Source organism: Choloepus didactylus, chromosome 1 (assembly GCF_015220235.1).
Source record: "Choloepus didactylus isolate mChoDid1 chromosome 1, mChoDid1.pri, whole genome shotgun sequence".
Classification (NCBI taxonomy): domain Eukaryota; kingdom Metazoa; phylum Chordata; class Mammalia; order Pilosa; family Megalonychidae; genus Choloepus; species Choloepus didactylus.
Window position 1 is genome coordinate 39,979,958 of NC_051307.1, and position 14,974 is coordinate 39,994,931.

A 14,974-nucleotide genomic window follows, 5' to 3' on the forward strand; every position below is an offset into this window, starting at 1 on the left:
ATGACTTAATAGTTTTTGAATGTGTGAATTTGCCACAGTATCCAAAAATTCCATTTTCCAGTATTGCCAACAATACTACAATGATATTATATATAATATAATATATATTATATATATATATTATATATTATATATATATTATATACAATATAATAATGATATTATATATAAATAGATATATTTCTTATATTTTACTGCAGTTATCAACATCAAAGTTATTGTTCTTCAGCTATTTATTTATGTAGTCGTCTAAAAATATTTCACACAGAGTCATTTATGTCTTCTTATTTTGAAGCGTATAAGCACAGGGTCTGCAAGTTATAGTTATTTTGGTTTTGCTTCTCCAATAATCATGCTTCCTTTCTTTACTTGTTAATTTCTGATGTTAGCAACTCTATCATATTCCTGACATTAATGGGCATGTCTTTATTACCTTACCTTTAAAGTAATTTTTGTATTTAATTTTGGACAAAATACCTTTATCTTGCTTAAGAAGTTTATTTTGATTTCTTGTTTATTTACATTTTTTGTTTAATTCAAGAACTTTTCTTATACCTATCAATATGATCATATTTACTTTTCTTTCTCCCTCTATACTATAAGTAGCCTTCTGTATCTTATTAATTAAGAATAATTTGACTTCAGGAAATAGAAGCTTGACTAACATCAGCTTAAGCATAAGGGTTCAGTTTTCTTGTATTTACTATTTATGTGATGACAGGATCTTCATGCACATACAAACATGCACACACACACATATACACACAATATTCACATTTTACCTACCATTCATTCCTATTTACTAAAACTAGAAATTTGAGTGTCTTTCTAAACTTTTCTCCTTCACCCTCCACTATCTGTCCGTTGATCACCCAATTTTGATATCTCTTAATTCTGTCCTCTCTTCCATATCTTCAGGTCGTTCATATCAGTTTAAGCTGAAATCATTTCTTGCAAAAACACTTTGATCTAAGTCACCACTTTCAGCTTCTCTTCTAATTTATCTTTCACCAATATGCCAACACAGTCTTTTTCATGTGCTTATTAACAATGTTGCTCTCTTGCTTAACAACCATCAACAGCTCTCCATCACCCAAAGGGCAGAGCTCAAATTCCTTGACATGTCACACAAGACTCCTCTTGGTCTTGCCACCACTCACTATCTGACTCACGTTCTCTCCCACCATTCTCCTTATGAAACCAAGCTGCTGGTTGTTCCCCAGTCAGCAAGCTCAACACCTCGCATAGGAGAAGCTATAATGTATTGACTGAATTGTGGTGAGGGAAAGACTTCTATCAGCTCATTAATCCTTAAGGCAAGTTGTAGTACGGTACCCCCACTGCAACCAGAGGGGGCAAGAAGGGCTCCTCCTGACTGACTGTTTTCATTCTGAAGTGACATGAACAGTGGTTTAGCCCTTTTTAACATTGGATTAATGCAACTTTTGGATGGATTGGAAGACGATTCTCATGGAATAGCACAGAAAAACTCAATCCTGTTCCCTATGCTATTAACAGTTGGCACACTCTTAAGGACATACTGATTCTGTTGCCTATTTACTGCCAGAAGCAGGAACTCAGTATTAACTGTGACAGCACTCAAACAGTTGTTTGGGGCACATTGTGTCCAGCATTCACAAGGATCACACTAAACCATTCCTCCAACATGCACATTTGTTCTGTGGTCTTTTGGGCATACTTTACTGCTAATTTATGCTGGTTTCCTAAAATCTGATGTTGTTTATAAACAAGGTTGTTTTCCATGCTTTTTTTATGGATGATTTGTAAATCTGCCTTAAAAACTTTTATGATAAAATCCTATTTCACTTGTTTTATGGCTTGGGATTTTGGAGTTTCAGAATGTGGATACTTGAGCATGCATGAATCTACGCTTTGAAGAAAGTTTGATCTCTACTGTCAAATCCTCTGTGGAGGTATACAGTTACCATCTTTCTGAATGACAATGATAGTTGGCTTATTGCAATGAAATATGGTTCTTATAACTTACACACTTGTTTTAAAATATGGATCTTAATTTATTCAATAAAATCATATACCCTCATTCTATGCTCTCTATACTCTTACCATATGTTATTTGAAATGATTTTTTTAATTTAAAGGATTTTTGCTAAATATGTTTCAGTTTTTGTTCCACTGTATTCAAAACTCTGAATTAGAGGTTTTAAACTAAAGTGGTAAATGGCCAGATACATTGTGTCAACTCCCTATGGATCTCATTTTTCTTTTCCTTGACTTAGTTCTCTTTCTACATCAGTAAGTAGCAATATTGGATTTGCCTATGATTTGGAGATGTGTGCTAATAATAACGTAAAACGGCCATTTCCCCAGTGTCAGACTGTTATCAAAAATGGAAGAAGCCTGAGAAAGAATTCAAATGTTAATATATATGTAAAATTACTTTGTACTTTATGTTTCTATTAGATGGTACATTTCTTATGGTCAGAAATTTGTTTTCCCTTTGCTTTGCTCAGAGCAGTACTTGAATACAGTAGGAGTCAAACAAAAGAGCCAAGAACAGAGCACTAAAACAGAACACTGACAATAAATAAATAGTTAGGAAACTTAAACATGTACAAATATTTGGAAGACTTAGGAGATGATTACAAGTAGTCTCAGAATATTATGTATGGCATTAAATGGTTCACTAAAATTAATAACGGCAGTCTTTCTGCATTTAAGGGAAAAAGTTAGGTGAACTGATGTTAAATACACCAAGTAAAAACTTTCATGAAAGTGCTGGGTTATTGTGTATTCATGATCTGAGAGGAAAAACTTAAATAACACTTATATGTAAGAGTAAAACTTTTCTTTTCTCTAACATTTTTTATGGAATATTAATATTTGTTTCCTTTTTGATATTTTCCCTCAGTTTTAGCTTTTAATTTTCCCCACTAAGAACCATTATAATAGATTGAAGTAATCATTTTTGTCCCTTTTCCTTGTTTCTGTAGAACTCAATATTCTAATTATTTTACACTAAGATCCCATTATTTGGCTCAGGAATTCACTGAAGAATCAATTTAGTATTTTTTCCACATGTTGGATGGTCTTATATACAAACAATTGCTATTCTTGTTTTCCAAAGTATTTTATTCATTTATGTTGAATTCGTAAATCTTTATCAAGACATATTTGAGAAAAAAATTAGGTATTTATGAATTAGAAATAAAATAAACCACAGTATGTTTTTCCCATAATTCACTTAAAATATACACAGCATTTAATTTTAATTTTTCTTTTTTTCAAGAACGACCCACGTTTCTCAGGAGGCCAATTAATCAGGTTGTGCTGGAGGAAGAAGCTGTAGAATTTCGATGTCAAGTCCAGGGAGATCCTCAACCAACTGTGAGATGGAAAAAGGATGATGCAGACTTGCCAAGAGGAAGGTAAGAACATCACATGGATGGAAATTTATTAGATAACCAATAAATAAAAAAGGAAAAAGCATCCATGATCCTATAACCAAGCACTACTACATCCTAGGGTGTTTTTCTCACACATTTGATTTTTACATATACTAGCCAAATATCTGCTGGACTCAAATCCTCTGGGCTTTTAATAACATTCCTTCAATGATTATTCTCATAACCACCTGCTCCTTCATTCTCTCTCTTGTGCCCAAATACCAAGGATTCTTGGGGTCCTTTCTCATGTCCCTTCTAGTTCTGACGGTCTGTGTCTGTTCCTGCAGAATATTTGACCCTCACTCTGTTTACCCCCTTCAGCTGCTGCCTTGTTTCCATGGTACTTCACCCCACACTGGACACCATCTGCCTTTTTCCCAAAGCATCAGTAACAAAAGGCTTTAAGTTCTGGGGTAAAGGAGAGAGCTCGGCACAACACTGAAAATGAAGCAAGAATTTGCCATCATTCTCCATACAGTGCATATCTCACTCAGAGACCTCCTGTCCCTCTCTCACTCACTTTCTCTTCATAGAGCCCTTTTTCCTCCATCTCTCTCCTGTTCTTCCTATTGCTGAAGCCCTAAACCCAACCTAAGTTAAATAGAAAATCTTTGTCATTTTTTAAATAAAAATAAATATAACATTTTTGTTGTCTATGTATTCCCATGTAAGGCCCTGCTTTTTATGACCAAATAAATAATACAAGTTTTTTCTCCTATACAGTGAACACTTCTGTCTCTTAAGATTTGCTTTGCTTCCTCGTAGTCTGTTCTGGTTTGCTAATGCTGCCGTTAGGAAAAATACCAGAAGGGATTGGCTTTTATAAAGGGGGTTTATTTGGTTACAAAGTTATAATCTTAAGGCCGTAAAGTATCCAAGGTAAGACATCAACAATAGGGTACCTTCTCTGAAGGATGGCCATTGGCGTCCGGAAGATCTCTGTTAGCTCGGAAGGCACATGGTTGGCGTCCACTTGCTCCCAGGTTGCATTTCAAAATGGTGTTCTCCAAAATGTTGCTCTTGGGGCATTTTGTCCTCTCTTAGCTGCAGCTCCTCTTCAAAATGTCACTCTCAGTTGCTCTGAGGTCCCTCTGTTTGTGAACTCTTTTTATAGGACCCCAGTGAAATAATCAAGACCCACCCTGAATGTATGGTGCCATATTTCCATGGAAACATTCAATCAAGAGGTCACACCCTAATCAAAGGTGTCACTCACAGTTGGGTGGGTCACATCTCCATGGAAACACTAAATCAGAAGGTTCCAGCCTAATCAACACTAATATGTCTGCCCCCACAAGACTGCATTAAAGAACATGGCTTTTTCTGGGGGACATAATATGTACAAACCAGCACGTAGTTCTTCCTGTTGAAACTACAGCCATCACACATACTACAAAGTCTGCAAAAAGATTTCACATCCTACTTGTTTTCTAAACTTTTTTTTCCTAAAACAATTTAGTTTTATTTAAGTGGCTGAAATTTAAACATGCCTACATAGACGTTATATGGCTTTTACATGCTTTCACTGGCATCACTGTTGATACTTGCCTGAATTTAAACATCCATTCAATTTTATATTCCCCAAGGTCTAATACACTATACTTTCCAAAGTCGTATCTTCAACAGTATACTTTCCAAAGTCGTATCTTCAACAGTACTGTTTTCAAAGAATAAGCAACAAGAGTTTCTTTGCAAATCTATAGGAATAAAACAAATGAAAAGTTTAATTCGGCACATTTTCCAACCTTAATAGTGGGGAAAATTGCCACTTTTTGTGTTTTTTCACTTTGCTCCCAGACTTCTAGCTTTAAAAATTTGTCATTATCAGAAGAGGTTTGTGAATGTGAGGCTTCTCATGCCTTCACAGTGGAGAAGCTAGGACAGTTAAAAAGCAAGGAGAGTTTATGAAATTGAGTTGCTGGTGTCCATTCTCTCTATATAGTCAATACCTTTCCTCAAATTTGAGAGGATTTAATAGATAATTTTAAATTGTTTATGCATGATTAAGAGATTAATTATATAGAAAAATAAAACTTAGTGTAGATAAATGTTGCTTTTCAATTACTGAGATGTATAACCCTATCCCCACTGTTTGAAAAAATAAACCTTTGATTTTTCAATAATTTTGAATTCACAACAAAATTGCAGAGATAGTACAGAGAGTTCCCATTTACTCCACCCTATTTTCCTGTACTGTTAACATTTTATATTGTTATGGTACATTTACCACACCTAATGAACAAATGCTAATGCATAATAATTTTTAAAGTTTGTGCATTTTTATTTCACTTGTTTTTCCATTAATGTCCTCTTTCTCTTCTAGGATCTAGTCCTAGATATTAATTTCATTGTCTATAAGAGGCATATCTCAGAGATACTGTGGGTTTGGTTCTAGACGACCGCATTAAAATGAATATCCCAATAAAGAAAGTCACACAATTTCTTTGGTTTCTCAGTGCATACAAATATTACAAATACACTATATTATAGTCTACTAAGTATGCAATAACATTATGTCTAGAAAACAACATATATCCCTTAATTAAAAAGTACTTTAGTGTTATAAAATGCTCACCATCACGTGAGCCTTCAGTGAGGGCCTTGTCTTGATGTTGATGGCTGCTGACTGATCAGGGTGGTGGTTGCTGAAGGTTGAGATGACAGTGGCAACTTCTTAAAATAAGACAACAGTGAAATTTGCCACATTGATCAACTCTTGTTTTCACAAAAGATTTTATGGTAGCATGTGATGCCGTTTGATAGCATTTTACCCACAGTAAAATTTCTCTCAAAATTGGAGTCAGTTCTCAAATCCTACCATTGCTTTATCAACTAACTTTATGTAGTATCCTAAATACTTTGTTGTCATTTCAACCATGTTCACTGCATCTTCACCACGAGTAGATTCCATCTCAAGAAACCACTTTGTACATCCATAAGAAGCAACTCTTCATCCATTCAAGTTTTATTGTGAGATCGCACTAATTCAGTCACATCTTCAGGCTCCACTTCTAAGGCTGGTTCTCTTGCTATTTCCACCACATCTGCAGTCTCTTCCTCCACTGAACTCTTAAAACCTTCTAAGTCATCACGAGGGTTCAATCAACTTCTTTCAACTTTTCTTAATGTTAATATGTTGACTTCCTCCTGTGAATCATTAATATTCTTAATGACATCTAGAATGGTGAATACTTTCCAGAAAATTTTCAGTTTACTTTGCCAGTACCTATCAGAGGAATCACTATTTGTGGCAGCTATTGCCTTACACACTATATTTCTTAGATAACAAGACTTGAAAGTCAAAATGACTCCTTGATTCATTCAGAATGGACATTGGTGTTAGCAGGTATGAAATCAACATTAATCTTGTGGTACTTCTCCATCAGAGATCTTGGGTGACCAGGTGCATTGTCAATGAGCAGTAATATTTTGAAAAGGATTTTTTTATTTCCTGAGCAGTAGGTCTCAAAAGTGGGTTTAAAATATCCAGTAACCATGTTGTAAACAGATGTGCTGTCATCCAGGCTTTGTTGTTTCATTTATAGAGTGCAGGCAGAGTAGATTTACCATAATTCTTAAGGAGCCTAGGATTTTCAGAATGGTAAATAAGCATTGGTTTCAGCTTAAAGTCACCAGCTGTATTAGCCCTTTAAAAGAGAGTCAGCTTGTCCATTGAAGCTTTGAAGTGAGTCAGTAACTTCTCTCTAGCTGTGAAAGTCCTAGATGGCACCTTCTTCCAATATAAGACTGTTTTGTCTACATTGAAAATCTGTTGTTCAGTGTAGCCGCCTTCATGAATTGTCTTAACTAGTTCTTCTGGGTAACAAATGTAAGCTTCTACATGAACACTGGCTGCTTCTCCTTGCACTTTGATGCTATGGAGATGGCTTCTTTCTGTATCTCATGAACCAACCTTTGCCAGCATCATACTTTTCTTCTGCAGCTTCCTGACCTCTTTCAGCCTTCATATGATTGAAGAGACTTACTGCCTTGCTCTGGATTAGGCTTTGGTTTATGGGAATGTTGTGGCTGGTTTGATCTTGCATCCAGACCACTAAATCTTTCTCCATATCAGCAGTAAGGCTATTTCACATTCATGTGTTCACTGAAGTAGCACTTTTAATTTCCTTCAAGGACTTTTTCTTTGCACTCACAACTTGGCTAACTGGTGCAAGAGGCCTAGCTTTCTGTTTGTCTTGGATTTTGGCATTCCTTCCTCACTAAGCACAATCATTTCTAGCTTTTGATTTAAAATGAGAGACATATGTGCAACTCTTCCTTTCACTTGAACAGTTAGAGGCCATTGTAGGGTCATTAATTGACCTAATTTCAATATGTTTATATGTCTCTGGGAATAGGGAGGTCCCTATAGGGAGGAGAGGGAGAGAGGCAGGAGGTGAGTGATTGGTGGAGCAGTCAAACCACATATATTTATCGATTAATTTCACTGTCTAATATGGGTGTGGTTTGTGGCATCCCCAAACAATTACAATAGTAACGTCAAAGATCACTGATCACAGATTGCTGTACAAGATGTAATCATTAAGAAATAGTTTGAAATATTTCAAGAACTACCAAAATATAACACAGAGACATCAAGTGAGCACATGCTGTGGGAAAAATGGTGTCAATAGATTTGTTCAATGCAGGGTTGCCACAAACCTTCAATTTGTTTAAAAAAAAATGCAGTATCTGTGAAGCACAATAAAGTGAAGCATAATAAAGCAAGGTATGCTTATATAGGGTATTGCATTAATTTTCATGTTTGCCCAGTCCCCTCTGTGACAGTGTCACAGTCTTTCCTTGTTTTTCAATACTTGACAGTCTCAAGGAGGAGTACTGGCCAGGTATCCTATAAAATACATGCCAAATTAGGATTTGTCTGCTGTTTTCTCATGACTAGACTTGATTTATGGAAGGATGCCACAAAGATGAATGCTATTCTTGTCACATCATATCAAGGGTTCATGATATCCATATTACATCTCTTGTGGCCCTATTTTTAATCATCAAAGATCAAATTTAAGGGATTCAAAAATAGAATGTTTTAAGAGCATGTTGCATTTTGGTGAGTCTGCGTTTCTGAATTAAGACAAACTAAAACACAGCCAAGCCAAGTTTTATTTCTCCCAGATTGCTGTAGGTGTTAGGTCATATATTGACAACTTTAGTGTTATACTAGTCTCTAAACATTGCCAAATTCAATCACCTCAAAGTTCACATAACACATATGAATTCAACAAAAAGCATTACAACATTTTTAGAATGTATGATATCGAAGCTCTTAAAGACAATCTTGAAATTTTGAGAAATATATCTTACCTCTGCTAACTTCCTTTAAAGTGTTTTCATAGCTTTGGCCTCTCTTTTTACTGACATGTTATTGCTGCAGTGCTCTGCATGACCAACTAAGTATTTTCGAAGTAGTAGGCAAATGGAAGTGTTGTGTAAACTTTCGATCATACATTAGAAAAGCTTAAAGCATGGATCAGTGCAATATAGAAATTGAGGTCAGTATTTTTATCATGTAGAAGACTTGTACATTTTCCTAAATTCCCAATCTTTAAATGGTATTTCAAAGAAGCTCTTCATTCTTAGATCTGTATTCATTTGCATAAGCTTCATTTATGCATAATGAGGGGGAAAGAGACCTCTTTACTTGGTAAGGAATAACAGTGATGACTTTTAATCAAGCATAGTCTACATCAACAACATTGATTCTATTACATTATTTGGGTCTCAGACTAGGGAGATGGCCATTGTTCTTGTGTAAGCAATTGTTCTGAGTGGTGTAGAGGATGACATTTCTTTGGCTTAACATTTAATGAAATTTGAATAAGGTTTGTGTAGTGGTTCATGCTTAACACATTTATAGTAAAGCTTTGTAGGGCAGCTGCAGAGCCTGTAATTACTATGTAAGTAATATGTGACTATTTTTCTTTTGGAGACAAGAGAAGCTTTTCAGTTCATGTTTAAATTTATGAAATGCTGTGATAGCTATCTAAACCTTCAACACAGAGGAAGATATCTGTGCCAACCTTTCAGTAACCAGAGATGAAACATTTCTGGGAACATTTTTTTCCTTGCCGTGAAAATAATTTTTAAGTAGTACCCATGTATCTCTTTCCTTTGTTTAGCCATAAACTCCTGATCCTTATCAGATACTATTTTTAATGAAATTACAACATATACTTGGTGAGTAGAATTAAAGATATTTTCTTATTAGATGAATGTTATGGCAAGTTAGGAAAAGCAACAGTTCCTAACTCTTGCAACATCTCCTCCACCCAACCAGGGAAAAGTCATTTATTTGGACATTTTCCATGTGACAAAGGTACAAAATAGGCAGGAATCTTCATCTAATCTACACTATTGTCAAAATGATAATTGCTTGAAGGAGCTTCAGAATATATTATTGTTTCACAATTAAGATTTTCGTAAGAAGAAATAAATGTCACTTCTTATTATTAAGGCTGTACTAAGTATCATTACCTTTTTTCCAGTGTCTCAGTATACATGCATTCAAATAAGTCAATGCACTGAATGATGTTTCAAAGACAAGTAGACCACATGCCAAAAGGAAAAGGAGTGAATAGGCAGAGCAGGGTGAAGAGAGAAGGGGAAAGGCATTTTGTATTTTATCTTGATATACTTTTAAATGCACAGTTTTGAAGCAAATTTTAAATTGCAGAAGTTTCCTTTTATTTTTACCCCCATTTATTTAAGTGTCTGCTGTATTTATAATTGTCTTCACTAGTTTGTAAAAATAAGTAAGCAAGGAAAAATTGCTGTTATTGATTTTTTTAAACTTTTCTGTTAACCATATTGAACAATGTTGAAAGTATTTTACCCACTGACTACATTAAAGAAAGTCAAAGCTGAAATTGCTCTAATTTCTTTCCCAGCTACTGCATCTTTCTTTCTCAGAAAAACCTAGAGTTTTTTGCCAATTAATACTCCTTTGATGATCAAGTGCTTTCAACACATCTTTTCACGGTGGATAGAAGTTGCCAGTATTTTATAATAAATGGTGAGATGTTCCCTCTTAAGTCGTGTTCTATTATAATGTAGGGATATTGCATACTTTTAAGTCATAGAGAAATATAGATGCTGTAACTCAATGAAAAATATCATGTGTTAATATAAAAGAAAGGGAATATAATAACTTTACAGCAAAAGAAATAAAAACATTATTGAAATATACCAACACTAAATATCCTATTCAATCTAATATTGGTGAAGAGAAGAAAAAAAATCCCTTAGTGTTTAAACAGAAGCAGTGTGATTAATCTAGTTGTGATTTCTTAGTGGGGCACGTCAGCAGGGTTTGTATTTTAGTTAATTATTAACAGTCTTTAAAGAACTGTAAACAGGAAATTTAACATCCTTCATCAATCATATAATTTTCAGCATATCAAAATCAGTTAGCTCCATGATATTTTTATTGCATTTTTTTGTTGTTTATTTTCTAAACTAACTGTAAAGTGACACTAACTTTCTCAATAAGGACCTAGGGTAGAGAAAAAGATGTTCATAAAAGCTTGTCAGAGAATAAAGGAGATATAATATGCCATTTACATTCTTATATATGCCTGAAAATTCTAAATGCAATTGATGGCTTGCACATAGTGGATATTTCTCATGAATATTTCATAAAATAGAAAAAGGGAAGAGAGAATAAGAGCTTCAAGATATACAGTATAAAATTCTATCAATTTTCCTGAACCCACTGACGAATTCCTTTTTCTAAAGTGCAAGTCTATTTTAAGAGAGACTTTTTAGAGTTCTTAGTTCCATAAAATTTGAGATTCACAGTGAATACCTGATTCTTTAAGAAAAGGAACTGAATAGAGCCACTTATAATTCCCTTTTGCACCCTTTTTACACAAAGTGGCTCTTCCCACTTAGCCCTGGAAAATGTTCTTATATTAATTGATTGGTAGCTCCATTGTTTAGAGCACGTGCTTCTGGGAGGCAGAGATGCTGAACAGGTGCTCAGCTATCCTGCTGAGGAGACTGGCCTTCTTCATACAGAGTGTGTGTTTTCAAGGACATGTGGCAATTTAGACTCCTGATAAATAACCATGCTGATTAGGTTGGCTGGTAAAGATTGGAAAATTAAAAAGGTTTTAGAAAAAGGAGGGAAACATTAAGAATAAGAGAAAAGCAATGTTTGTAAAACATTGTACGTGACTTTTGAAAATTGTTCTGGTCCCTATGATTCAGAAACATGAAGAAAAGTGTAAATCAAAATCTCACATTCTTTGTGCCATAAAGATGGCTTAGCAATTTCTGCCTGAAAAATTAGAAACTGCATGGGTGATTATGGTAGGATCAATTAATACAGCTGACAATAGCATAAAGAATATTTAAGGCCTTGTCAGAGATGCTTGACTTTAGGCCTGCCTGCCACTCCTTGATCATTTATTTGTTAGGTTAAAGCCCCATTTTCTGGAAATGATATCAGAGAGATTTCTTTATCACTAAGAGTGTGACCTTGAAGGACCTATTGAAAATCTTTGTGTTTTATGTCCTGAAGATTGGACCAGTAATGAGGTGGGACATAGGATTAGCCTAGGCCTTGACTCATTTGTAAAGGTTGAATAATTATCCCATCTTTTCTAACTCAAAGGGTTATTAAAACAATATGACTTTTGAAACACCATAAGCTGTATAGAATGAAGATGCTCCTGTCTTAAAAATCAAACTGATCAGCAACATTTACTAATTGCATAGATAAGTATAAGGAAAAAATAATAATTCTGATAAATATAACGTATGCAATTTTTATGTAATAATTATGCATTCTCATTTATAAGTTCTTGAGTTCCATAAAAAAACACATAAAATATTATTGATTTAGTAGACTTCACTTTTGAATTTAAATAATACAAGATCTGTTATAAATTTTGCCAACCAGTTTAACAAGCCTGAAAATTACCATTCATTTTTTCATTTCTGGGAGATTGTATGCAGTACAGGTATCATTTCTTAGCCCAGTACAATCAGACGCCTGGGGTTGGACCTGCAAATTTCATGCACAATATGGTGCTGTTTGTACCATTGGAAATAAGAACACTGCCACTTTCATAAGATTGTGTAAGGCTACAAGTTAGTATCTCAGGAAGATTTTCTCTCTGCTGTGCACTCCTCTAAATGCTTTTACATACATTAATTATTTTATTCTTTAAAATAATATTATTTGCATTGAGGGATGAGAAAACGGAAGCTTGAAGAAGTAAAGTAAATTTTCTACAGTTACACGTTTAGGGCCAGAACTTGATTTATAATCTGGCCAACATTGTATATTTTAGATAAAGACTTAGACAATTATTATAAAACTTAGATTATTATTAAGAATAATAATAAATAAAAGAATACAATACAGCCTTGCTGGTAAGTGTAATTTTTGACCAATTTCATAAGCCACACATAAAAGAACTTGGTGGTTTTGGAAATTTAAATTTGAAACAGGTCAAGGTTACTTTCTCAGAAGCTGAAGGTATACATTCTGTTTACAAACAGGATAATTGGCAACTTTCAAAAGGATGCCAGAATGGTCGTTTTCCTGTGTTTTCATCAAATAGGTGCTAATAGTTGCTGTTAACACAAAACTAATTGCCATCTAGAGTGGGAATTGCAAGTTGCCTAGTCCTGTGACCACATTTCCCACCTGCTGAGAACCTCAGCTCAGGAACAATGGTGGAACTGGCATCCAATTTGGGGTCTGGCCAGTGGTCAACTAACAAGCTGGGGCACACTTGGAATATGAAATGCCTTGGAGTTAGAGATGCTCTGCTGTCCGTTAACTGGCAGCTATTGTGTCTTGTGTGGGCAGAGCCAATACCAGGTGCCAGCTTGCAGAGGAAAAGGGTCCGTGTGAGTGCCACCTGTCACTGCCATGTGGTTATTTGTCCATCACAGGAACCACAGTAGTTGTGCTCCTTCCATCAAAGTGTGGCATGTTAGAAGCTTCAGCTAGGCTGAGGTAGGGGCTAGGGCAATGTTTTACCTTAGCCCAAACTGTAGGACAAGCCAAAAGATTATCAGGATCTAGTAAAATAGGTAAATATACTGGATATTTACCATTAAAGACACTATTACTTGTACATAGGTTATTATCTTGACAGGAAATAAAATGTAAAAAGGAAAATCTTATTTAGTTGACTACAGGAATGCAAATCGTTGTGTTCATTAACAAAAATCATGTGGTTGGAATCACTTAAATGATTTTTAATCGCCCCAGGGGTTTGTGCTTAAAATATATTTCTGACTGATTTTTGTCATTATCATTCTTAGTAAGTTGAATTGTAACATGGAGCTGCATGGTAGATAGAATTTAAGAGATCAAACTCCTTACTCCAGTTCTGCTATAATTCATCATATAATTTTAAACAATTCATGTAATATTTCTCATTCCATAGTTGATATCTGCAAAAATGTGTAAGTTGGACTGGATGGTTTCTTTGATGTTCTTAAATTCTGAAATGGTACAGTTTTATGACTGTCAAAACCTTAAAATAATTAGAGAAATATAGTAATTTTTTTTGTAGGAAGGAAAACCCTAGAAAATTGAAATGGATGGACTAAGAAAGAAAATAAAAATTCCCCATAAATGCATTTCTTTATATTTTCCCTATATCTTTTTCTGATTTCTGTGTCTACATAGGCATACTTTTTTATTCAAAATTGTTCTTGACCCCCCCGAATACTTACCTAAGCTTCTGTACATAAAGCATAGGACTGGTTCAAAATAGTAGTTTTTAATTGCCTTTACCTTTCTTATAATTGAAATATTAGTAAATGACATTTGTGTATTGCTTACTCTGTACCAGTCCTACTCTAAGTATTTTACATTAATTCATTTATCTTTAGGACAACCCTATAATATGGGTCAATTCTATGATGTAGGTACTATTATTCTTACCATATTACAAACTGACACACAAAGTCACAGTGTGACAAAGTCACTTACCTAGACAAGGACCTTTACTGTCTGGCCCCAGGGTTCACACTCTTCACCGCTTCCTAGAATTACTGGGCAGGGACCATTTTTTCCATTTTCCATTGGAGTTGAAGATTAGGAAAAAAACAACTTACTAAATGCCTGCTTATAAGCATTACTTTTATCTTTATATGGACACAAAATACATCTGTATAATAAAGCACATGTTAAAGATTTTATAATCATTGGGATATTGGCACTTATTTACCATAAATAATATAAATCAATCTGATCAGATCAGATCAATGAGTTTGCATCTTTTCCTTTTAAATTGCCTTTATTTTATACTGCCTGTTGAAGCAAAATTCTAAACAATTCTATTTTTTTTCACGGAATACTTTAACTTAAAACGTTCTTGTTTTCCTGTCCTTAATGCTGTATCTGGAAAGAAAAACAAAGTAGCCTGAAATACATCAGAAGCTAAAAAAATGCTTGCTGAAATGATTAAATAGTATGAGTAGAGTATATAAAGCTAGAACCATGGACTTTTTCAGGGCATTGATAGTTTAACTCACCTTTTCATCTTCATCACCTAACATAGTGC

General features: G+C 34.5%; 1 protein-coding gene across 15 annotated transcripts in view; it reads left to right on the forward strand.

Moving 5' to 3' along the window:
* Window positions 1-14,974, forward strand: part of ROBO2 (roundabout guidance receptor 2) — a 1,484,543-nt gene that overhangs the window by 1,301,888 nt on the left and 167,681 nt on the right. For all 15 annotated transcript variants that reach the window (XM_037833592.1, XM_037833556.1, XM_037833566.1 and 12 more), the window contains exon 5: window positions 3,269-3,407. In XM_037833592.1, the coding sequence (XP_037689520.1) occupies window positions 3,269-3,407 (139 nt within the window). The remainder of the gene's footprint in view (window positions 1-3,268; window positions 3,408-14,974) is intronic.